Below are 24598 nucleotides of genomic sequence, written 5' to 3' on the forward strand. Positions count from 1 at the left end.
GAACACTCAGATAGCCCGTGGGCTAGTCCAGTAGTTCTAGTGCCAAAGCCTCACACCCAGGGTGGTAAGAAAGAGATGAGGTTTTGTGTAGACTACAGAGGTCTCAATGCAGTCACTAAGACTGATGCACATCCAATACCAAGGGCAGATGAACTTATAGATAGATTGGCTTCTGCCAACTACTTAAGTACATTTGAACTGACAGCTGGGTATTGGCAAATCAGGTTAGCTGAGGATGCCAAGCCCAAGACAGCATTTTCAACCCCTGGTGGGCATTATCAATTTGTGGTAATGCCCTTTGGTCTGAAAAATGCACCTGCCACCTTCCAAAGGCTGGTGAATCATGTTCTCAATGGGCTGGATGACTTCTGTGCAGCATATCTTGATGATATAGCTGTCTTTAGCTCCACCTGGGAGGATCACCTGGTCCACCTGAGGAAAGTGTTAGAGGCACTGCAAGCAGCAGGTCTCACTATCAAGGCCACAAAGTGCCAGATAGGGCAGACACAGGTTGTATACTTGGGCCACCTTGTAGGTGGAGGCCAAGGTCAGCCACTGGAGAGCAAAATACAGTCAATCAGGGACTGGGCTCCCCCAACCACCCAGACTCAGGTTCGAGCTTTCTTGGGCCTGACTGGTTACTACAGAAAGTTTGTCAGAAATTATGGATCAATTGTGACTCCACTTAATGAACTGACAAGTAAGAAAATGCCAAAAAAGGTTCAGTGGACAGCAAGCTGTCAAAAAGCATTCGATGACCTAAAGCAGGCCATGTGCACAGCACCTATCCTCAAGAGTCCAGACTACTCCAAACCATTCATTGTCCAAACAGATGCTTCTGAGTTGGGTGTGGGAGCTGTTCTATCTCAACTGAATTTTGATGGTAATGACCAGCCCATTGCTTTTATAAGCAGTAGGCTGACCCCCAGAGAGAAAAAATGGTCAGCTATTGAGAGGGAGGCCTTTGCTATGGTTTGGGCCCTGAAGAAACTGAGGCCATACTTGTTTGGCACTCATTTCAAGATTCAGACCGACCATAAGCCCCTCTTGTGGCTAAATCAGATGAAGGGTGAAACCCCCAAACTGCTTAGGTGGTCCATTTCCCTACAGGGGATGGATTTTACAGTGGAGCATAGACCTGGCACTGATCATGGCAATGCAGATGGGCTCTCCAGGTATTTCCACTTAGAGCAAGAAGACTCACCTGGTCAAGGTTAGTTTATTGTCCCAAAGTTTGGGGGGGGGGGTCATGTAGGAGAGTAGGGTCTGCAATCCTATGATCACCCTGATTTTTTGCTTTTGTTTCACTGGTTTACGACTTTCTCTGGCTGTGGGCCTGCCAATCAGACCCACAGCCTAGCTGTTCTCTCACTAAATTACAACATGTACCCTAGGTGCATTTACAAATTGGTACTGGGCCACCTTATCAGACCCTGTAACTCAGGGCATAGGTGTACCCAGGGCCTACCAGGGGCTGAAGCATGTATTATGCCACCCCTGGATGGCCATCTAAATCTGACACAACTGGCTGCACGACAGCTGGGGCAAGGTGGTGTAATCACCCTTTGCTGTAGATATAGTATACCTATATCTAACCCTAAAAAAATGGACACACAGACTCCTATCAGTCACTCCTATGGCAGGCCTTGACAATCCTGAAGGCAGAGTGCTTGGAATCGTGTGAGATGGTGCCCTGGCATGAGCTGAGCCCGTTTGCAGCTTGCGGAACCAAGTCCTAATAGCTGTTCCATGATAACGCATACCATATACTCTTAAGTGCATTATAATCCTCGCGGTTAAATGCTATCTTTGGTATTGCTTTATCAAAACATGTAGAGTAAGGTGTCATACGAATTGGAATACTAACCCCTCGCCAATTCTGGCAACGGGGTTAGCATTCCACCCTTCTAGAGGGACACGACATGTAACTGTGAACCCCGGTTAAAGTTAACTCAAGCCTCAGCATCACAAAATGGATGCTGCCACCACAGACACGAGTCCGACCCCCTGCATCTGGGAGTCCTTCCAGCGAGGGGAGCTTGGACAAAGGGTTTCCTGTCAGGGGCGGTGCTAGCACCATCCCAGACAGGGTTTTGTGTATCCTGGGTAGGCAGGGCTTTACAGGAAGGTGACTGCAAGTGGCACCCTGGTGCTCACTACGCATCTGCCGGCTAGAACCAGTTCCAGGGGCACACCAGCCCCTGGCCTGGGGAAAGTCCGGCAGGGGAGAGGGGTGTAACCACCCCCCTTCCTGGTCCCACCCCTAGGGCAGGACCTAGTCGCGTACCCACCCCTTTCTTTAGGATAAAGGCAGGAGCGGGGACCCTTCCAAATTAGATCATCTTTGAATCAAGAAACTACTTTCTACGAAAGGAACTCTCGACTTCTTCTCAAGATTTCTCCCTTGTGGCTAAGGAGTAGGCACCCTGCACCCGCAGGCACCATCTAAGAACTCTGCGGTTTGCTGCATGTCCTTCCTCCGGAATCCGACTGACCAGCTCGACGAGACCTGGCTTCCCTGGCACCTCTGACCTCTACCTACCTCTACAGCTAAGCTGAGAACCGTAGGTGCGACGAGACCTCGAGGGACCGGCCATCATCAGAACTGCACGACTTCTATCCAGCACGACCGCCGAGGGATCCTCTGGTGAGTGCTTTGGGGTCCGAGAAGCCCCGACCCTGAGCAGCTCCTGCACCGAAGTCCAGCCCCCCAGCATCCACGAGATCTGCGTGGGGCCCTTCTGCTTTGTGGCTGCTCACCGCGTTGTCTGGCTACTAGCCCGGATTTTGTGGCCTTCCCGACGACGACCGATGACATCACCACTGCTGGTCTGGTTGCTCCAGACTGGCCCTTGCTCCCTTCCAAAAGAGGAGCACCCCGGACCCTCCTGGTCCACTCCAGACGCCATTTTAGGTCCACCGCGAGGGCTTGAATTTGCCAAGACTTGTTGCCCCAATCCTGGGACCAGCGACGTCGACAGCATCAACCATCGTGGGACAGCTCGCACCTCCATCCTGGTCGCCGACAACGCCTCCTGGTCCGTGAGACTGCAGAGCCCAGCGTCGCCCACTCACCTGGTCGAGGTGACTTCGCCCGGTGCCATCCTGGTGCCCATACAATCACTGGCTAGTGATTAAGAACTTGGTCCCCTCTGCTTTCAGGTGTCATCCATCTTAGATCCAGGCTTGGATCCATCGAACAATCTTCACTGGTCGCCTGCCAGCAACTTCTTTCTTCAGGCTCCATAGACTGCAACGAAGATTCCCAACGTCTTTTGAGACCTATGCAGCTTCAGCCCCTGGGCTAGGTAACTTCGGCATTTCGGTGCCCCAGCATAGCCTCACTATCCAAGGGTCCAGATCCTTTTCGTTTTTCAGCCTATCTAGTCGGGTTCGCCCGAGAACACTAACCTTGTGAAATCTAGCTACCATAGACTTTGTCTCGCATCCCGCGTGAGAGTGCACACTCTGCACCCGAGTTCCCTAGGCCTCCTACTAGTAATCTGAAGGTTCAGTAACGTAGTCCTAGCGATTCCAAAGCCTATTAGTCCAGTACTTACTTGTTGTAATTTCGCATTCCACTTTCATAGTATATGGTTTTTCGTGCCCCTCGGGCATTTGTGTAAATTGTGCAACTTAAAGTATTTTCGTAAAAGTTTTGTTGTGTGCTTAGTACCCTGTCCTCATAAAGAGGACAGGGCTGTTGTGATCTAAATAAATACACTGTTTATTTTCATAACACTTGTGTGGTGTCCTTTCACTTGGTATTCAAGGGGTATATGTGATGGTATAACAGCTGGCTTAACACGCCCTCTAGAGTTTAGCCCGAAGACTGCTCGTATCCACGCTACTAGGATAGCTGGTCTATAAGGTTGACTTACAACCAATCACCATAAGGGTTGTTTGGACTGATACATAGTGATCACTAGAATAGTGAACACTGAATATCAGGCCAACTTCTCACATTGGTGGCAGCGGTGGGATTTGAGCTTGCTGTTGTTTTACCACACGTATCCTAAGAATATCTTTGTGAAAGATCACATAAGGTAAGGTACATATAACTTAGCTTAGAATACTCTGAGTTCTACTGAACCAGCTGTTGTAGTTTAACAAGGCTTAGCACACCTTGACTACAACTCCTAGCAAGGGATCAGTAGGCAAACATATAGTGTAGGTAGGTGCATCACTTACACCACACTAGAAAAGCATGTCAGACAAAGGAGGAAACACTGAGTCTCCCCTTGTGTCAGTTGACCCTCCACAGGTCATATCCAGATATGCAGCACTTAGCTTCCAGGAGATGAGACAGTTGTGTACCTCCAGGAAGCTAAATCAGGGTTCTAACCCTACCATTCCCTTTCTGATTGGTCTCTTAGAGACTTTTGATGCCAGGAGGTCTGCCAATGCAGATCCTTCTCATCCAGGTGGGAATATGCCCCCCTTACAGGGTCCCTTCGATAGCCATGACCATCCCCTCCAGGAGGCAGATGATGCTGAGGATGAGGATGAGTTGTCAGGGGAGGAGGCAGACAAAGGTCAGGTAGAAGTCAGTAGACTCACTAGGACCAACTTAAGTAGGCATGAGAATGGATTTGGGGGAGCCCCAGGGCCACTCTCAGGCAGACTTAACATTGGGAATGGACGAGATAGGTCTCTGTCAAGAGGGGAATGGACGAGATAGGTCTCTGTCAAGAGGCTCTAACAGATCCATTCGAACCAATGGCTCTCAGGTCTCTTCTCATAGAGGGATGTCATCCCCTAAGAGAAGGGAGCATGAAGCTAAGATGAGGGAAGCCAATCTGAGGATTGAAAGGGAAGAACTTGCCCTGGCCAAAGAGAGGCTTGCTTTTCCTAGAGAGCAAAGGTTAAGTGGGTTAGATCTCACTGGTGGAAGCATTCTCCCAAGAGAAAAAGACAGGAGTTTAGACACTAGACACCTGAGTAAGATAGTGCCCCCCTTTACACAAGGGGACGATATCCACAAATGACTGCTTTGGAGAGGGCTTGCACTGTACAGCATGTCCCCCAGAGTCAGTGGGCAGCTATCTTGTGGCTCTCCTTTGAAGGTAAAGGTAGAGATAAGCTCCTCACTACTAGAGCTGAGGATGCTAACAATTACCAAGTCCTGAAAAATACACTGATAGATGGGTTTGGCCTAACCACTGAGCAGTACAGGTTGCTGTTCAGGGATACCCAGAAAACTCAGTCTCAGGATTGGTCTGACTTTGTGGATTGTGCCACTAAGGCTTTGGAGGGCTGGTTGCTGGGCAGTAAGGTTACTGATTACACAGGATTGTATAATCTGATCATGAGGGAACAGATTTTAAACAATTGTCAGAACCAGTTGTTGCATCAGCACCTTGTTGACTCAGATCTGACCTCTCCTCAAGAATTGGGAAAGAAGGCAGACAGATGGGTCAGAACAAGGGTTAAGCAGAACCAGGGCCAGAACCAGGGTGGTCAGAAGAAAGCAGACCAGAAGGGTAAAGATACAAAAGGTGAACAAAATGACCAGAAGTCTTCAACAGGTCCCCAACAGAACAAAGAGGGTGGGAGTCAGGCTTCCCAGAAGAGGAAGACTCAAGAAGGCCAGTCAAAAAGGTGGTGCCAATACTGTAAAAGTAAAACTCACTGGTTTAGTGAGTGCACCAAGAAAGGAGGGCAAACTCCTGCCACTGCAGCCCCTAAGGCAACTGCACCCCCTAGTACAGTCAGCAGTGGTAGTGCACCTCCCAAGGGATTAGTTGGGTTAACCTTGGGTTCTGAGGGGTATGACAACTTAGTTGGCACACTCACTCAGGCTGTCCTTGTCTGTACAGGGGATATGGATATATCCCCTGATGTCAGTCCCAATACTTTGGGCAAATACAGGCAGACACCTTTGATAAATGGCAAAATGGCTCAGGCCTATAGGGACACTTGTGCCAGTGTCACCATGGTGATACCTAACTTTGTGGACCCTGGACAGATCATGCCAGGTACAGATTTCCTGGTGACCAATGCCAGCAACGTCACTACCAGTCATAGTATGGCGATTGTTGCTTTCTCCTGGGGAGGGGTAAATGGCCAAAAGAAGGTTGTAGTTAGTCCAGACCTCCCAGTGGATTGTTTGTTGGGCAATGATTTGGAGTCATCACAATGGTCAGAAGTGGAGCAGAGGACTCACATGGAGATGTTAGGCTTGCCAGCACATGTGCTTGCTGTGACTAGGTCACAGGCCAGAAGATGCCCCACTGAACAGGTGCTGGATCCTGGAACAATGGACCAGACACCTTCAAAGAAGAAGAGCAGGAGGGTTAAGGCATTGACTTCCCCCTTGCCCCAGGTTGAGGATCAAGTCTCAGAGGAGGCTGACCTACAGGAGCTGAGGGAAACTGAGCCTAAAGAATTTGAACTTGATCAAGTTGAATTTCTGGGCTCAGGGGGACCCTCCAGAGCAGACCTGGGGAAGGAACAGTTAGCCTGCCCTTCTCTTGAACCCCTCACACAGCAGGCTGCTGCTGAGGCTGCAGGGAACGCCACAGGTGCCCACAAGGTATACTGGGAAGATGGACTCCTATACTCTGAGTCCAGAGACCCCAAGCCTGGTGCAACCAGGAGGCTGGTCATCCCCTTGTCTCTGAGAGGTTTCCTTCTCACCTTGGCCCATGAGATTCCCCTTGCAGGTCACTTAGGCCAGAACAAGACTTGGGACAGAATTGTCTCACACTTTCACTGGCCTCACATGAATGAAGATACCAAGGAGTTTTGTCGCTCCTGTGTCACTTGCCAAGCCAGTGGTAAGCCAGGTGGCACAACAAAGGCCCCCCTTATACCAATGCCTGTGGTGGGGGTGCCCTTTGAAAGGGTGGGGATTGACATTGTTGGACCAATGGATCCCCAGACAGCATCAGGGCACAAGTTTATACTGGTAGTGGTGGACCATGCTACCAGGTATCCTGAAGCTATTCCCCTTAGGACCACTACAGCACCTGTTGTGGCAAGAGCCACAGTTGGAGTGTTCTCCAGAGTGGGCTTCCCTAAGGAGGTTGTCTCTGACAGAGGTGCAAACTTCATGTCAAGCTACTTAACTGCTATGTGGAAGGAATGTGGTGTCAACTACAAGTTCACTACACCATATCATCCACAATGCAATGGGCTTGTTGAAAGGTTCAACAGGACCCTAAAAGGGATGATTCATGGACTACCTGAAAAGCTCAGGCGTAGATGGGATGTCCTGATACCCTGCCTTTTATTTGCTTATAGAGAAGTCCCACAGAAGGGGGTTGGCTACAGCCCTTTTGAACTTTTGTATGGACATCCTGTAAGAGGACCTCTGTGTTTGGTGAAGGAAGGATGGGAGAGACCTCTCAAAAAGCCTGCAACCAACATAGTGGACTATGTACTTGGTCTCCGCTCCAGGATGGCTGAGTACATGGAAAAGGCTTCCAAAAACCTTGAGGCTAGCCAAGAACTCCAAAAAGCTTGGCATGACCAAAAGGCTGGCCTAATTGTATACCAGCCTGGACAGACGGTGTGGGTGTTGGAGCCAGTGGCCCCAGCAGCACTCAAAGACAAATGGTCTGGGCCCCACACAATTCTTGAGCAAAAGGGAGAGGTCACCTACCTGGTGGACCTTGGAACTCCCAGGAGCCCCCACAGGGTGCTCCATGTAAACAGGCTCAAAGCATATGTCGACAGGAAGGACATGAGCTTGCTCATGGCCATAGATGAGGGACAGGAGGAAGAGAGTGACCCTCTCCCAGACCTGCTCACTCAGAATCCTGATGATGGATCAGTAGATGGTGTTGTCTTTTGTGGCAGCCTCTCTGAACATCAACAGAAGGATTGCAAACAAGTTCTTCAATCCTTCAGGCATATGTTCTCTCTAACACCCAGTCAGACCAATTGGTGTACCCATGAGGTTGACACTGGTGACAGCTTGCCAGTTAAGAGTAAAATCTACAGGCAGCCTGATCATGTTAGAGACTGCATCAAAACAGAAGTGTAGAAAATGTTGGAGTTGGGAGTCATTGAACACTCAGATAGCCCGTGGGCTAGTCCAGTAGTTCTAGTGCCAAAGCCTCACACCCAGGGTGGTAAGAAAGAGATGAGGTTTTGTGTAGACTACAGAGGTCTCAATGCAGTCACTAAGACTGATGCACATCCAATACCAAGGGCAGATGAACTTATAGATAGATTGGCTTCTGCCAACTACTTAAGTACATTTGAACTGACAGCTGGGTATTGGCAAATCAGGTTAGCTGAGGATGCCAAGCCCAAGACAGCATTTTCAACCCCTGGTGGGCATTATCAATTTGTGGTAATGCCCTTTGGTCTGAAAAATGCACCTGCCACCTTCCAAAGGCTGGTGAATCATGTTCTCAATGGGCTGGATGACTTCTGTGCAGCATATCTTGATGATATAGCTGTCTTTAGCTCCACCTGGGAGGATCACCTGGTCCACCTGAGGAAAGTGTTAGAGGCACTGCAAGCAGCAGGTCTCACTATCAAGGCCACAAAGTGCCAGATAGGGCAGACACAGGTTGTATACTTGGGCCACCTTGTAGGTGGAGGCCAAGGTCAGCCACTGGAGAGCAAAATACAGTCAATCAGGGACTGGGCTCCCCCAACCACCCAGACTCAGGTTCGAGCTTTCTTGGGCCTGACTGGTTACTACAGAAAGTTTGTCAGAAATTATGGATCAATTGTGACTCCACTTAATGAACTGACAAGTAAGAAAATGCCAAAAAAGGTTCAGTGGACAGCAAGCTGTCAAAAAGCATTCGATGACCTAAAGCAGGCCATGTGCACAGCACCTATCCTCAAGAGTCCAAACTACTCCAAACCATTCATTGTCCAAACAGATGCTTCTGAGTTGGGTGTGGGAGCTGTTCTATCTCAACTGAATTTTGATGGTAATGACCAGCCCATTGCTTTTATAAGCAGTAGGCTGACCCCCAGAGAGAAAAAATGGTCAGCTATTGAGAGGGAGGCCTTTGCTATGGTTTGGGCCCTGAAGAAACTGAGGCCATACTTGTTTGGCACTCATTTCAAGATTCAGACCGACCATAAGCCCCTCTTGTGGCTAAATCAGATGAAGGGTGAAAACCCCAAACTGCTTAGGTGGTCCATTTCCCTACAGGGGATGGATTTTACAGTGGAGCATAGACCTGGCACTGATCATGGCAATGCAGATGGGCTCTCCAGGTATTTCCACTTAGAGCAAGAAGACTCACCTGGTCAAGGTTAGTTTATTGTCCCAAAGTTTGGGGGGGGGGTCATGTAGGAGAGTAGGGTCTGCAATCCTATGATCACCCTGATTTTTTGCTTTTGTTTCACTGGTTTACGACTTTCTCTGGCTGTGGGCCTGCCAATCAGACCCACAGCCTAGCTGTTCTCTCACTAAATTACAACATGTACCCTAGGTGCATTTACAAATTGGTACTGGGCCACCTTATCAGACCCTGTAACTCAGGGCATAGGTGTACCCAGGGCCTACCAGGGGCTGAAGCATGTATTATGCCACCCCTGGATGGCCATCTAAATCTGACACAACTGGCTGCACGACAGCTGGGGCAAGGTGGTGTAATCACCCTTTGCTGTAGATATAGTATACCTATATCTAACCCTAAAAAAATGGACACACAGACTCCTATCAGTCACTCCTATGGCAGGCCTTGACAATCCTGAAGGCAGAGTGCTTGGAATCGTGTGAGATGGTGCCCTGGCATGAGCTGAGCCCGTTTGCAGCTTGCGGAACCAAGTCCTAATAGCTGTTCCATGATAACGCATACCATATACTCTTAAGTGCATTATAATCCTCGCGGTTAAATGCTATCTTTGGTATTGCTTTATCAAAACATGTAGAGTAAGGTGTCATACGAATTGGAATACTAACCCCTCGCCAATTCTGGCAACGGGGTTAGCATTCCACCCTTCTAGAGGGACACGACATGTAACTGTGAACCCCGGTTAAAGTTAACTCAAGCCTCAGCATCACAAAATGGATGCTGCCACCACAGACACGAGTCCGACCCCCTGCATCTGGGAGTCCTTCCAGCGAGGGGAGCTTGGACAAAGGGTTTCCTGTCAGGGGCGGTGCTAGCACCATCCCAGACAGGGTTTTGTGTATCCTGGGTAGGCAGGGCTTTACAGGAAGGTGACTGCAAGTGGCACCCTGGTGCTCACTACGCATCTGCCGGCTAGAACCAGTTCCAGGGGCACACCAGCCCCTGGCCTGGGGAAAGTCCGGCAGGGGAGAGGGGTGTAACCACCCCCCTTCCTGGTCCCACCCCTAGGGCAGGACCTAGTCGCGTACCCACCCCTTTCTTTAGGATAAAGGCAGGAGCGGGGACCCTTCCAAATTAGATCATCTTTGAATCAAGAAACTACTTTCTACGAAAGGAACTCTCGACTTCTTCTCAAGATTTCTCCCTTGTGGCTAAGGAGTAGGCACCCTGCACCCGCAGGCACCATCTAAGAACTCTGCGGTTTGCTGCACGTCCTTCCTCCGGAATCCGACTGACCAGCTCGACGAGACCTGGCTTCCCTGGCACCTCTGACCTCTACCTACCTCTACAGCTAAGCTGAGAACCGTAGGTGCGACGAGACCTCGAGGGACCGGCCATCATCAGAACTGCACGACTTCTATCCAGCACGACCGCCGAGGGATCCTCTGGTGAGTGCTTTGGGGTCCGAGAAGCCCCGACCCTGAGCAGCTCCTGCACCGAAGTCCAGCCCCCCAGCATCCACGAGATCTGCGTGGGGCCCTTCTGCTTTGTGGCTGCTCACGGCGTTGTCTGGCTACTAGCCCGCTCTTTTGTGGCCTTCCCGACGACGACCGATGACATCACCACTGCTGGTCTGGTTGCTCCAGACTGGCCCTTGCTCCCTTCCAAAAGAGGAGCACCCCGGACCCTCCTGGTCCACTCCAGACGCCATTTTAGGTCCACCGCGTGGGCTTGAATTTGCCAAGACTTGTTGCCCCAATCCTGGGACCAGCGACGTCGACAGCATCAACCATCGTGGGACAGCTCGCACCTCCATCCTGGTCGCCGACAACGCCTCCTGGTCCGTGAGACTGCAGAGCCCAGCGTCGCCCACTCACCTGGTCGAGGTGACTTCGCCCGGTGCCATCCTGGTGCCCATACAATCACTGGCTAGTGATTAAGAACTTGGTCCCCTCTGCTTTCAGGTGTCATCCATCTTAGATCCAGGCTTGGATCCATCGAACAATCTTCACTGGTCGCCTGCCAGCAACTTCTTTCTTCAGGCTCCATAGACTGCAACGAAGATTCCCAACGTCTTTTGAGACCTATGCAGCTTCAGCCCCTGGGCTAGGTAACTTCGGCATTTCGGTGCCCCAGCATAGCCTCACTATCCAAGGGTCCAGATCCTTTTCGTTTTTCAGCCTATCTAGTCGGGTTCGCCCGAGAACACTAACCTTGTGAAATCTAGCTACCATAGACTTTGTCCCGCATCCCGCGTGAGAGTGCACACTCTGCACCCGAGTTCCCTAGGCCTCCTACTAGTAATCTGAAGGTTCAGTAACGTAGTCCTAGCGATTCCAAAGCCTATTAGTCCAGTACTTACCTGCTAGTAATTTCGCATTCCACTTTCATAGTATATGGTTTTTCGTGCCCCTCGGGCATTTGTGTAAATTGTGCAACTTAAAGTATTTTCGTAAGAGTTTTGTTGTGTGCTTAGTACCCTGTCCTCATAAAGAGTACAGGGATGTTGTGATCTAAATAAATACACTGTTTATTTTCATAACACTTGTGTGGTGTCCTTTCACTTGGTATTCAAGGGGTATATGTGATGGTATAACAGCTGGCTTAACACGCCCCCTAGAGTTTAGCCCGAAGACTGCTCGTATCCACGCTACTAGGATAGCTGGTCTATAAGGTTGACTTACAACCAATCACCATAAGGGTTGTTTGGACTGATACATAGTGATCACTAGAATAGTGAACACTGAATATCAGGCCAACTTCTCAGGGCTTCAAGATGGCCGGACAGGGCAGCAAAGGGGGGACAGGCCTCCTGTACGGTCCACCCCCGTCCGAGGCGGGCCGCGCCCCGCAACAGAGCCCCCGGGCTACCAGACCAGGCCCGGTCAGTCGTCACCGGCACAACCGCACAATGGCCTCTTCAGCCGACCCCTCTCCTTCACCGGGGGCCGGCGTCGATGTCCCGCTCCGGCCGAGCGTCACAGGCGAGTACCCGGCCCACACGCCGCGGAGGCTCCGGAGCAAACAAGAGCACAACTCCAGATCCGCGGCACCCTGGAGCTCCCAGGCCAGACGGTAAGTGCGAGCAGCATTTCACCTTCCCATATTCCGCCAAATGTGTCTCCCCGGGGCAGGATGAAGTACAGGATATGTGTTTCAGGCAGGAGGTGAACGGAGCCGAGCTACAATGCGGCCATCACGGTCGCGAGCTTGGCTCCTCCCCTGTTGACGAGATCTTTGACGTCTACAGGCTCTTCTTCGACTAGGACTTTGACGTCAACAGGGTTTTCGGCGACGATGACTTCATTGATGGTACTGTCGTCAACGGGATTGACGTAGACGAGGAAGTCGACAGTGATTTTGATGGAGTGACAGAAGGAGATTCTTTAACCCCCAGAAGTTTTCTCAGAATCAGAAACTTTTGATGACACAATAGGAGAGGTTATTGATTTTGTAGAGACCGTAGATGAAGAACTTGAAGTAGAAGAAGTCACAGAGACTGTGTGAGAAGACACCAGTGAAAGAGTCTTGACCTGGGCTTTACTCACTATTTTAGTAGCTGAAGATTTGGTAGACTCTGAAGGCAGAGATAAAGGTGATCCAGAAGGAGGTGAAGATGACCTCCTTGTGTGTTCTGAAGCTCTATGAGAGGATTTATTATGTTTCCTCCCATCAGGAGAAGAGCAGTCTCTGAATCTGGCTCTTTTGCTGGAAGTAGAGGCCCTGTCATCATCCGTAGAAGACAATTTGAGTCATAAAAGAACTCTTGCCTCCCTGTCTCTGATGGTCTTGGCAGGGAAGGTTCGACAATCCTACAATCCTTTACAATGTGATTAGGATGTAGGCTGAAGATGCAGTCTTTATGCTGATCATCTACATGGACCCTCTTCTCATCACAGGTCTTGCAAGCCTTGAAGAGAGATTTCTTTTCTGACATCCTGAAGGAACAAAGAAGAAAAACTGAGTAGGCACTCAGGGAGGCTCCCTTCCACACGACGTGCGGTGAAAATCTGAGGAGAACTGCCTCTGCTGGGAAGGTTCTAGAGGGTGCTGGCATCTGATTGGTTGGAGGTATTTTCAGCTTTTTCAGATATTGAGGTAGATAGGCTACTAAGCTTTGGTCCTTTTGGGCCTACTGACTTGTCAGCCTACAACAAATTTATTCTAAAGCGGTACAAAGGGGGGGGGGGGGGGAGGGGGGAGGAGATGGACGGAGTATCTGAACCAATCAAACACTCATACCCAGTCAACAGATCTGGGTTTATTTCATCCATCATCGTTCTTTAGCCCACTCTGCCACCCCATTAGTTGGCAGGGTATGCTCAGACGTGAGTCCCTTGATCACTTTGCCACTGGATTCAAGCAAGCCTGTCTGAAGACGGCAGTAATGCCAGAAAACGGTCCTAGGAAGCTTGTTTCCGGTCCAGGGTAGGCATGTCTTGGCAGTTCGGGATGGACTGTTCCCATGAGGCACAGGGTCAGACTGATTTGCATATGGCCATGTCTGAACTGGGGTGGCAGAGTGGGCTAAAGAACAGTGATGGATTAAACCCAGATCTGTTGACTGGGTGTGAGTGTTTGATTGGTTCAGATGCTCCGTCCATCACCACCCCCTTTTGTACCGCTTTGTTCGCCATAAGTTGGCAGGGTATGCTCAGACGTGAGTCCCTTGCTCACTTTGCCACTGGATTCAAGCAGGCCTGGCTGAAGACCGCTGTAATGCCAGAAACCGGTCCTAGGAAGCTTGTTTTCGGTCCAGGGTAGGCATGGCTTGGCAGTTCGGGTTGGACTGTTCCCATGAGGCACAGGGTCAGACTGATTTGCATATGGCCATGTCTGAACTGGGGTGGCAGAGTGGGCTAAAGAACGGTGATGGATTAAACAGAGATCTGTTGACTGGGTGTGAGTGTTTGATTGGTTCAGATGCTCCGTCCATCACCACCCCCTTTTGTACAATTTTATTTTAAGGCACTGCTTTTATATCTATTATTACTGTGGGACTCCCGCCTCGGCGACGGGGAATGATTCAGGCATGTGAATCTATGAAAGATACCCCAATACTGGATACATTTTCTTTCGTTCTGACAAATGTTATTAAAGCGACATGAGATTAAAACTGAAAAGCGAAACTATGAACAAAATAAAATATGCAACTGTTCATACTAATTATTATATATCAGACTGACATTCATTTTAATAATTGACTTACCATGTGCAAGAGTTCCCCCAGAAGAATTGTTCCCCTAACAGTCACTGTGTCTTCACTGCTTGTAATTACTTCAACCAGGCCCTTTGAAACAAAAAAATATGCAGCTACTGAAAATGTGTTATGTTAATTAACTGCATGAATAATAAAAAATATGATTTGGGGTTAACCATTTAGGGTATGAAACCACGGACCACTAAGTGACCGATCCTTGACGCAGAGAGCATGCAATAAATATTAATACCAGCCGTTATAAGACAACGATCACTTTGTAAGCAGAGTCAGCAAGAAAAATGCTTAAAATAGATCTGCTGTTTCTTCCAAGATTTAGATATTAAAATCGCAAAAATCTAATGCTTTTAATCAACTGACTGTAAACTGTATGATTGAGGTGCTTTGATTCAGTAATTGGGTGGATTGCATTTCCTACGTCTATCTGGTGAGGGTAATGCATGCCCAGGGAGCAGAGTAAAATAATAAGTCTTACTTATACAGAAGTTTTGCAAAGCACTAAGTTAAGCCGTTCGGTTACTCAGAAGTTTAGGGAATTAGAGAAAATATAGCGCAAATCAGGTCAGCAAATGATCATCAAACAATGTAAAGTAAATTTTGGGATTTACGAAGCTACAAATAAATGCATATTATGTGTTAACAAATTACCTCCATAAGTCCATTTGCAATAAAGGCAGATAGAACTAGTGCCAAGTAATTATCCATTAGATCAGGTCTGTGAAACAGGAAACACAAACATATTGCAGAGGATTTAGCAGAGTCATGACATTAGTTCAAGAACTTACTTAACAATTTACTAATTACAATAATTTGCCAAAGTAGGGCCTTAATTAGGTAACAAAAAAAGAACCTATCAGGCGGTGCAGAAATAATCTTTCAAATTTGAAGAGGCTTGACCGCCCACCCCTCTTCGTATAAAGTTCAAGTCAAGGTGTATAGTACACATACGATGATTCACCAAGAGGAAAGAAAGTCCATGGAAAAATGCAAAGAGGATACAAACACTTGAAAATAAAGTAAAAGCATAATTGGAACTAAATTGGATGAGCAAGTTCCCAGGTCACTAATTATTAGTGGAACGGTAAAGAGCACATATAGAGAGTAAACGTCCCCACGTTTATAGAGATGTTTTCTTCAAGCAGTTTTAAATAGCATGAACTCAACCCGAATGCACACCAGTAACATTATAGAAGGCCACATTCATATCACCTTTTAGGCATGGAAGGATTAAGATTTTTTTAAGAATCACAGGATGTTGAGCTAACGCACATACTAAAAATCTGGTTCCACAGCTCCAATGCCAGCAGCTGTAGGCATAACGCCACATTCTCTGGAAATCCACAAGTGGTTAAGTGGGTCAGGAAGACCTTCAGGAAACGGGAGCGAAACATTTAAATGTATCTTGATGGAATGCATGCATGGAGCAGAATCGAAAGGGCCAGGGTCCCCAATTTGGAAGGAATCTAAGTGTCCCACATACGAAGGTGTAGTGACGCAAGATGGAAATGGCGTCAAATGTGCTTGCATTGCACACAAGCTGCCGTGAAAGAATGAGGTGGTGTTGGCAAGGACGAACCATCAGGGACAAAATACCCCTAAGACGACTATGACCGATCACAACAGGAAGGAAACATGACATCAAATTGACATGGCACTGGTCAAAACGGAATTAAAAACACGTCAAGTGAGCAGTAGTGAAACAATGGATATGGCATTTGAAAACTGTATACTTAAGGTGCAGGAAAGTGGCAACAATTGATGGCCCACTTAATAGGACAACATATACTGATGGTGGAAAAACAGTAAGGTAAACATATTTGAAATAGAAGTGAAACAACATAAAAAATGACTAAAGATGCAATGAACATAGAGGACCCCTAATAATAGGGGACAGAGGTGGTGAATAAGAACATTAGGAAGGACTTAAACAATTATAATAAGTGGTTAAAGAATTGTAACTGTCACGTGTGACCCACCATATAGATTACAAATAAATAACAATATTCCACTGATCAATAGTATTTAGACCTGTGCTGACTGAGTCACATCTTGCCAACCAGCTACATTGGGTGCAACTAAGTAGGTTCTGACAATTTACCCCTCTGGCTGGTAGTTTGATCTGTTCAAGAGCTTGCCATTTTCATTCACATTCTACATGGGTTTGAGCAGTTTGACATTGGAAAAAGAGGCATGCTCAGTTTTGCCACAAATTCTGATTTTATGTTGTAGAATATGTTGCCTTATAGGTTGTGTGGTTTGCACAGTATACATAATTTCACATGGTCACCAGATAGTGTATAGTACATTAGTAGAGTTACAGTAGGTTTATTGTTCCACCCTATATGTAGTGTGATCACTGTTTCGGTTTACCATTTTTTACAATTGAGCCCTGTGTCCACTTTATACCCTCAGCAAATATTTCACAATGCATATAAGATATTATATCAATGTTTCATATAAAACCTTTTTATGCATCAAAGTGCTCATGCCTTTAGAGTTTTCTTGATATCTTAGATTTGCTGTGATTAAGACTAATTGCTGGTATTTTGCACATTGATCTATATTGTTACAAACGTGGACACTGTTGCTCATAATGAAATTACCTTGACATATGCCCTTTGCTTCTTTTCTGCCTCCGTTAAGTGACAGGGGGCCATCATCTCAAAAACCATCAAACAAACTGGTTACTTATCTATAAGAGTACTTTTGCAGTTTGAAGAGTTGTCTGGATTGACATGTTGTGCATTATTTCGTCATTTAGTAGTTGGGTCGAGAATAGTCTTTTTTATTTGACATTCCCTGATCATATGGTGCCTATCCCACCTTGGAGGTCATCAGGCGTACGTCCTTGAAGGCCCTCAACGGGGTTACCGTCATTAGATTTCTTTTTGTTTTTGAACTCAGCTACTGTGGCTTCTCTCTTTGATGGAACTCATTCTTTTCCCTGTTGCAAAGAGCTCTCATCTTTGGAAAGGAGAGAGGGTCGCAAATGAATCCAGAAAACTCTTCAAACTACAAAACTATTAATTTTATCTTCAGTATTTGAGGCTTTTCTAGATTCACATGCTGTGCATTGACTTTTTAGCAGTTTATCCAATTGGGAGATTTGGCTACAATGAGTTTGTATCTGCAAACAGGCGTTTGTAGCATGTTTTTTTCCCACCTGTGCTTCCTTGTTTGCTTGGGTAGCTACACAATAGTGTATGATATTTGGAGGACCAAGTGGCCACACTGCATATATCCATAATGGATACACTAGCGATGAAGGGGAGTGTTGCTCCCTTCTTTATTGTGGAGTGAACGTGTAGTTTTGCTTTCAACATAACTCATGCGCTGATGGCATCTATGGCTTGTCTAGATTATCCACCTTGCTATAGGGCACCTGCTTAATGGAGATCCTATTGAGCCCTGGGGAATGGAAAAAAATATCTCTACTTGTTAGATTGTAGTTCCTTAATGTAATACAGCACAGCCCTTCTGACATCTAGTGTATCAAGAGTTCATTCTGCTTTAGATTTCCATTCCTGGAAAATGGCTGGTAGCTTTATGGATTGAATGAATTGTAAGGACAAAACCACCTTTGGGGGAAAATGTTTTTTTTGCATTACCACACAGTTCTTGTTGATTTGTTGGTAAGGCTCTTCCACTATGAGTGCGTGCACTCCACTCACTCGTTATAAAGGTGTGATGGCTACCAAAAAGGTAGTCTTTAACACCAAATAATTTAGACCTGCACTGTGCATGGGCTCAAAAGGTAGAAAAAAGAGTTGGTTATGCACTATATCAATGTTCGACATTGGTATGAGTGCTGACCTCTGTGGCGCCAATCTTTTTGCTCCTTCTAGACATCTCTTAAAGATTGGTGTGTGGAAGAAACGTCTGCCTAATATAAGTCTTTAGTAAACCAAGCAGCAGAGTCAATGAAGTTATTTTACGGTGTCAAGATCCTGGATGCCCAACTGAATTGCAAGAGGGGGTCCAGCAATCAGTGTCCAGGTGTGACACAGTTCAACTTATAGACCATTTAAGAACCCAATTGATTGTAGGTGGAGATATAGCTTTTGGTCCTCACCTACTACAAGGTACCCCAGGACTACCAGGTAGCGCCAAACCATTTTTTATGTTATGTACTAATTTATTTTGAACACTCACAGCCCAGACTCAAGTATATCTCTATGCAAAGCACATCTCACAGCACTGAACATCAACGTCCTGAACGACAAAAACGGCCAGTCACAATAAACGTTTTTTGATGGCGGGAACAACTTCATTACTAGGCACACCCACTGGACCCAGAGGACTCACCAGTTTTAACTTTCCGCTAGATTTTAGTGTTAGAAACCAACTTCTAAGAAAAATTACGATATCTCTGGTCTGTAAAGGCAGGGAACGAGCCTTGAATCAAGATGGATGGTTCCAGACAACGAGAACCATCAACTCACTAAAGCTACAGCAGTCCTTTTGTCCCCCTCCCACCCCTCTCAATAAGTAGAGTGGTGAACTTACCCCCAATAACCCCCCTGCCCCATGAAGAGGCATACAGAAAGACCACCAGACACTAGAGCAGTTGATATTTGTAAACAAAAATGCCATGTTTGCAGCGAGCCAGCTGGCATCATGCCATACCCCCAAACCTAAAGCCCCGACAGGTTTTCTGACATTCTTGGGGGTGACAGACTGGTGGAATTACTCCCTATCTGCCCACCCAAGAGGGTCCAGAACACAAAGATTAAACAGCAGATCTGAATTGCCACAGGTATTTTAATTTAATGTGCTCATCCTATGAGTTAATTTGTTCTGCTGAGGCCTGGAATGCATAAAGTCTATCTTTGAGTGTTTAAGTGCAGGGTTGGATCACTAGTACAAGTCAGTTACAAATGAAGGCTACAATCACTCTCAATAGGCAAGCAGCAACTGTAAATCGCAGGAGCAATTAGGAAGTACAGGGGAAACTTGAGAGAGGAAAGGAAAATTATAGTTTAAGTGGGGAAATCTGAAAGCATAGGGGCAACTGCAAACAGATGGGAGCAACTAGAAAGAGTTGGGACAATTACAAGCAGTTTTGGGAAAACACAAACTGGGGAAAATGAATGCTGTTTAAAAGTTCAAACAATAATTTTTTAATACCCTTTATCCAGGGAAGTTTGAAAACTTCTTGTTAGACTGGATGGGTAGGACTTTGTCAGCCCACTGCCCAGGCAATGACAAAGAGATTAGGAACAAATGCAATAACAAACCAGCAACTTCTCTCTGATATCAAGCACACATGTGCGCCTTTCTGTGTTCAGCTAATGCAAACTCACAAACTTTGGGAAATTAAGGGTCAAAGACCCTCTCCGTATTTCAATGACTCAACATGGTGTCGCTTTGTTTTCAAGTTGTGATCAATGTTTCCTTTGCTTGGGAATACATCCACACCAGTAATGGGGGTGGTTGATGGGTTGCAATTTTCAGCCCAGAGGTTGAGAAGGAATTTGATGACTATGCAGACAAGATACTGGTTTGGGACACAATCTTATACCAAGTGTAGCTTGCCATCCAGATTTTCTCACGCTATCAACAGCATCAGCAATCTCTGAACAAACATTTTCTAAGAATGTTGGTGTTATTTATGAAATGCTGTGTTTTAAGTTGGAGGACCAGAGAGTTTGAGGAAATTCTGTTTGTATAACACAAGACACCCAACTACATCTCAATAAAACACAATGAAAATAAATACTACTAGTAAGAAACACTACAACACCTACTTAAGTTCTTCTTAGCACACATTCATTAGTAGGAAAAAAAGAGCGTGGCACACAACTTAATTTTAAACCTTACCTTGAACGTGCACGATGGGGAAGAATAGTATTGGCCTCAGTAGCTACAAACCCATCAGAGAGCCTCCAAGTGTCTTGAAACCGACTTGGATCTACAGGAAAACAGTAGAACAATAAGAATCAAGATACGATTATTAACAGTGACTGACTAGATGTTACTGCACCCTGAACCAGACACTTTCTGCAACAGGAGGAGAAAGGGAATAAAGTAAAGGAGAAGGTAAGAAAGGGAAAAGGAGGAATCACTGAAATATTGAGTTACAGTCAAACAAATTACTATTTTTACTAAGATTTCCTACCTGATGGTATGGAAGAATTCAAGCATTTGGACTATGAAAGACTCGATGCCAAAACAGTAGAACAATATGAATCAAGATATGATTATTAACACTGACTGCCTGGGTGTTACTGCACTCCTCAACCAGACACTTATTGCACTTATTGCAACAGGAGGAGAAAGGGAATGAAGGAAAGGAGAAAGTTAGAAAAGGAAAAGGAAGGAGAGGGAAAGCGAAAGGGATGAGGAGGAATCACTGAAAAATTTAGTTACGGTCAATCAATTTACTATTTTCACTAAGATTCCTGCCTGGTGATTTGGAAGAATTCAAGCATGTGGACTATGAAATATTCGATGCCAGAGAGGGTATTATGGAATTTAATGAGGTGAAAACGGAACGCCATTGTGTAGGGGAAGAAAACAAGTTACTTACCTGTAACTTTAGTTCTCCAGTATTGGAAGCTTTCATAGATGCACATGCCTGAATCATTCCCCGTCGTCAAGACGGGAGTCTCCGGTATATAAAAAAGCAATGCTTAGCAGTATAGCAAACTGAAAAGAGGCCTAGACCCATTTCCCTTTTGCAACCCATAGCCTTTGTTATGTAAAAAAAGGCCCAAACGTTCCCTGAACCAATCAGAGCTTCTCACCCTCTAGAACACTCCTGAAAGAACCTGCTGCCCCTCAGATTTATCGCGCACTTGTGCATATAAAACACTTCTTGTGCTAAATCCGAGGTGAGCCTCTCAGGGCAGGAGGGTGGGTGCATGTGAATCTATGAAAGCTTCAAATACTGGAGAACTAAAGTTACAGGTAAGTAACTTGTTTTCTTACTCTAGTATTGGAACTTTAATAGATTCACATGCCTGAATCAGAATAGCGAGCAGTGAAATACAAAGCGCATTTCTCTATTACATTTCATAATCATGCAATACGATTTGAAAATGAAGCATAATCTCATACATGTATACACATATATAAAATGTGACTTTGTAAAAACAAGAGAAATTACGGATGGAGGGATGGAAAAAAGGCTCACCGTTACTGGATGATATTCCGCAGTACCGCCTCTCCCACTGCCGCATCAGACTCTGCGGCTGCCTCCAAGCAGTAGTGCCTGGTGAAGGTGTGCATAGATGCCCAGGTCGCTGCTCTGCAGATATCTTGGATTGGCACTCCTTCAAACAGTGCAGTGGATGTGGCCACTGCCCTCGTGGAATGGGTACGAACTCGGGCATTCAGAGGCTTTCCAGCAGCTTGATGACAGTAGATAATCGCACTGGAAATCCATCTGGCAATTCCCCTCTTTGACAGCGGGAAACCTTTCCTGGGTGCGCTGAAAGTGACGAATAACTGAGAAGATTTGCAAAAAGTCTTCGTTTCCATTAAACTTCATACATCTTTGAACGTCCAGCGAATGCAACACTCTTTCCGCTGCTGTTGACGGATGAGGAAAGAAACGTTTTAACACCAACGGCTCATTCAGATGAAAATCAGTTGGCACCTTAGGAATGAACTTCGGGTTTGTCCTGAGAATCATCCTCTTGAAACTGTAGGAAAGGCTCCTGAATCGTGAGCGCCTGTAGTTCACCTACTCTACTCGCTGAAGTCAATGCAATGAGAAGAGCCACTTTCCAGGACAAGAACGGGAAACAACCATTATAACGCAACATTCACAACGCATACCATTACAACGCAACTTTTACAACGCAGGATCCATTACAACGAATGCCTTTACAACGCATGACATTACATAGCAGATGCTATTACAACGCATGCAATTACAACGTAAGTATATAATTTTATTTAAACTTTCATTTAATTCTAAACATTATTTAATTAATTTAATAAATATTTTAAAAAAAATATTAATGTATGTATTTTATAAAATAAATTAAATATATTAATTTAAGTAATTTTAAAAAGTAAGTACGAGTATATGAGTAAATGTTTTGGGGTACTGAGGTATGTGTTTTGGGGTGTTTGGGTATTTTAAGGGTTTATGGCTAGGTTTGGGTTGTGGGGTACAGGGGTATTTTTAGGGTTCAGGGCTAGGTTTGGGTTATGGGATACAGGGGTATTTTTAGGGTTCAGGGCTAGGTTTGAGTTATGGGGTACAGAGGTATTTTTAGGGTTCAGGGCTAGGTTTGGGTTATGGGATACAGGGGTATTTTTAGGGTTCAGGGCTAGGTTTGGGTTATGGGGTACAGGGGTATTTTTAGGGTTCAGGGCTAGGTTTGGGTTATGGGGTACAGGGGTATTTTTTAGGGTTCAGGGCTAGGTTTGGGTTATGGGGTACAGGGGTATTTTTAGGGTTCAGGGCTAGGTTTGGGTTATGGGATACAGGGGTATTATTAGGGTTCAGGGCTAGGTTTGGGTTATGGGGTAAAGGGGTATTTTTAGGGTTTAGGGCTAGGTTTGAGTTTTGGGGTACAGGGGTATTTTAAGGGTTTAGTTTTAAAAATAGTACTTTAAATAAATTAAATTAATTAATTTAAGTACATTTAATATTAATTTAAAAAAGTTCACTAAAAAATTAAAAAAAGTAATTTTTACCCCTACACTATCCAGCAATTACCCTACTATTACACCCCCCTGGAGTTAGAATAGTAAATTTTACCTCTACATTATCCTGCACTTTCCCAACTATTACTCCCCCCTGGTATTAGAATATTATTTTAAAACACCTACACTATTTTAAAAATAAATATATATAAATATTTATTAATACATTAATAAAAAAATAATTTAATAATACAAATAAGTTATTATTTATTAATTAATTAAAAATATATATATACTTACCTATACTTACGTTGTAATGGCTTGCGTTGTAATAGCATCTGCTATGTAATGTCATGCGTTGTAAAGGCATTCGTTGTAATGGATCCTGCGTTGTAAAAGTTGCGTTGTAATGGTATGCGTTGTGAAAGTATGCGTTGTAACGTCATACATCATGCATCATAAGGTCCGCTCTGTGTATCGGTTCAAACGGTGGTTTCATCAATTGAGAGAGTACTATATTCAGATTCCATAGTGGTGGTGCAGGCTTTACTGGAGGAAATAACCTGAATATCCCCTTCAAAAATTGTTTGATGATCCTTGATGACCATAAGGACGAGCCTGACGATGACCTCCTGTAGCGGGATAACGCAGCCAAATGCACCTTGATGGAAGCGTGTGCTAATCCTGATTTCGCTAACAGCAGAATGTAAGGTATAAATTTGATGAGGTGCAGCAGTAAGAGGGTGAACGTTATGTCTCTTACACCACAGACAAAACCTCTTCCATTTCATCCTGTAGGTTTTGTTGGTACTCTCCGCTCTGGCTTTGGACAGGATCTCCCTACATTCGTGCGAGATGTTCAGATGACTAAACTCACAGTGTCCAGGAGAAAGGCTGCTAATCGCAAGGATTTCGGGTCTGGATGGAGCACCTGACCCCTGGACATTGTCAGAAGCAATGGAATTGGACGAAACCGAATTGGACTGTCCTCCGACAGCAGCAGCAGTTCCGTGAACCAGTGTTGTCTGGGCCACCATGGGCCTACTAGGATCAGCCTGCACGGTTTTTTCTTGATCTTCACCAGTACGCGGGGAAGAAGAGGAATTGGAGGAAAACCGTAGGCGAAGACGCCGGACCATGCCATGGAAAACGCATTCCCCGAAGATCCCTTCTGGGGAAGCCAGCTTGCGAAGAACTGGCAGTTCCTGTTTTCCCTTGTAGCGAAGAGATCCACTATCGGTGTTCCCCATTTTCGAAAGATGCTGTCCAGGATCCCCTGGTCCAGCTCCCATTCGTGGCAGGACGATTTGAGCCGGCTGAGAGTATCCGCCTTGACGTTTTGATCCCCCGGGAGGTGTTCTGCTGTCAATGATATTCCTTGCTGAAGAGCCCATTCCTATATCTCCTGGGCTTCCTGAGACAGGGAGAGAGATCTTCTTCCCCCCTGCTTGCATCGCCGTAGTGTTGTCTGTACTTACCAACACCGGCGAACCTCTTATCCTTGGTAGAAAAGCTTGTAATGCCAAGTGGATCGCCCTGAGCTCCAGCAGATTTATGTGTAATTGCT

General features: G+C 46.0%; 1 protein-coding gene across 2 annotated transcripts in view; it reads right to left on the reverse strand.

Moving 5' to 3' along the window:
• Positions 1 to 24598, reverse strand: part of RICTOR (RPTOR independent companion of MTOR complex 2) — a 1569237-nt gene that overhangs the window by 1197746 nt on the left and 346893 nt on the right. For both annotated transcript variants that reach the window (XM_086960557.1, XM_086960556.1), the window contains exons 13-15: positions 20251 to 20341; positions 15079 to 15145; positions 14422 to 14502 (exon numbers count right to left, since the gene is read on the reverse strand). In XM_086960557.1, the coding sequence (XP_086816683.1) occupies positions 14422 to 14502; positions 15079 to 15145; positions 20251 to 20341 (239 nt within the window). The remainder of the gene's footprint in view (positions 1 to 14421; positions 14503 to 15078; positions 15146 to 20250; positions 20342 to 24598) is intronic.

This window comes from Lissotriton vulgaris, chromosome 3_1 (assembly GCF_964263255.1).
Source record: "Lissotriton vulgaris chromosome 3_1, aLisVul1.2, whole genome shotgun sequence".
Classification (NCBI taxonomy): Eukaryota; Metazoa; Chordata; class Amphibia; order Caudata; family Salamandridae; genus Lissotriton; species Lissotriton vulgaris.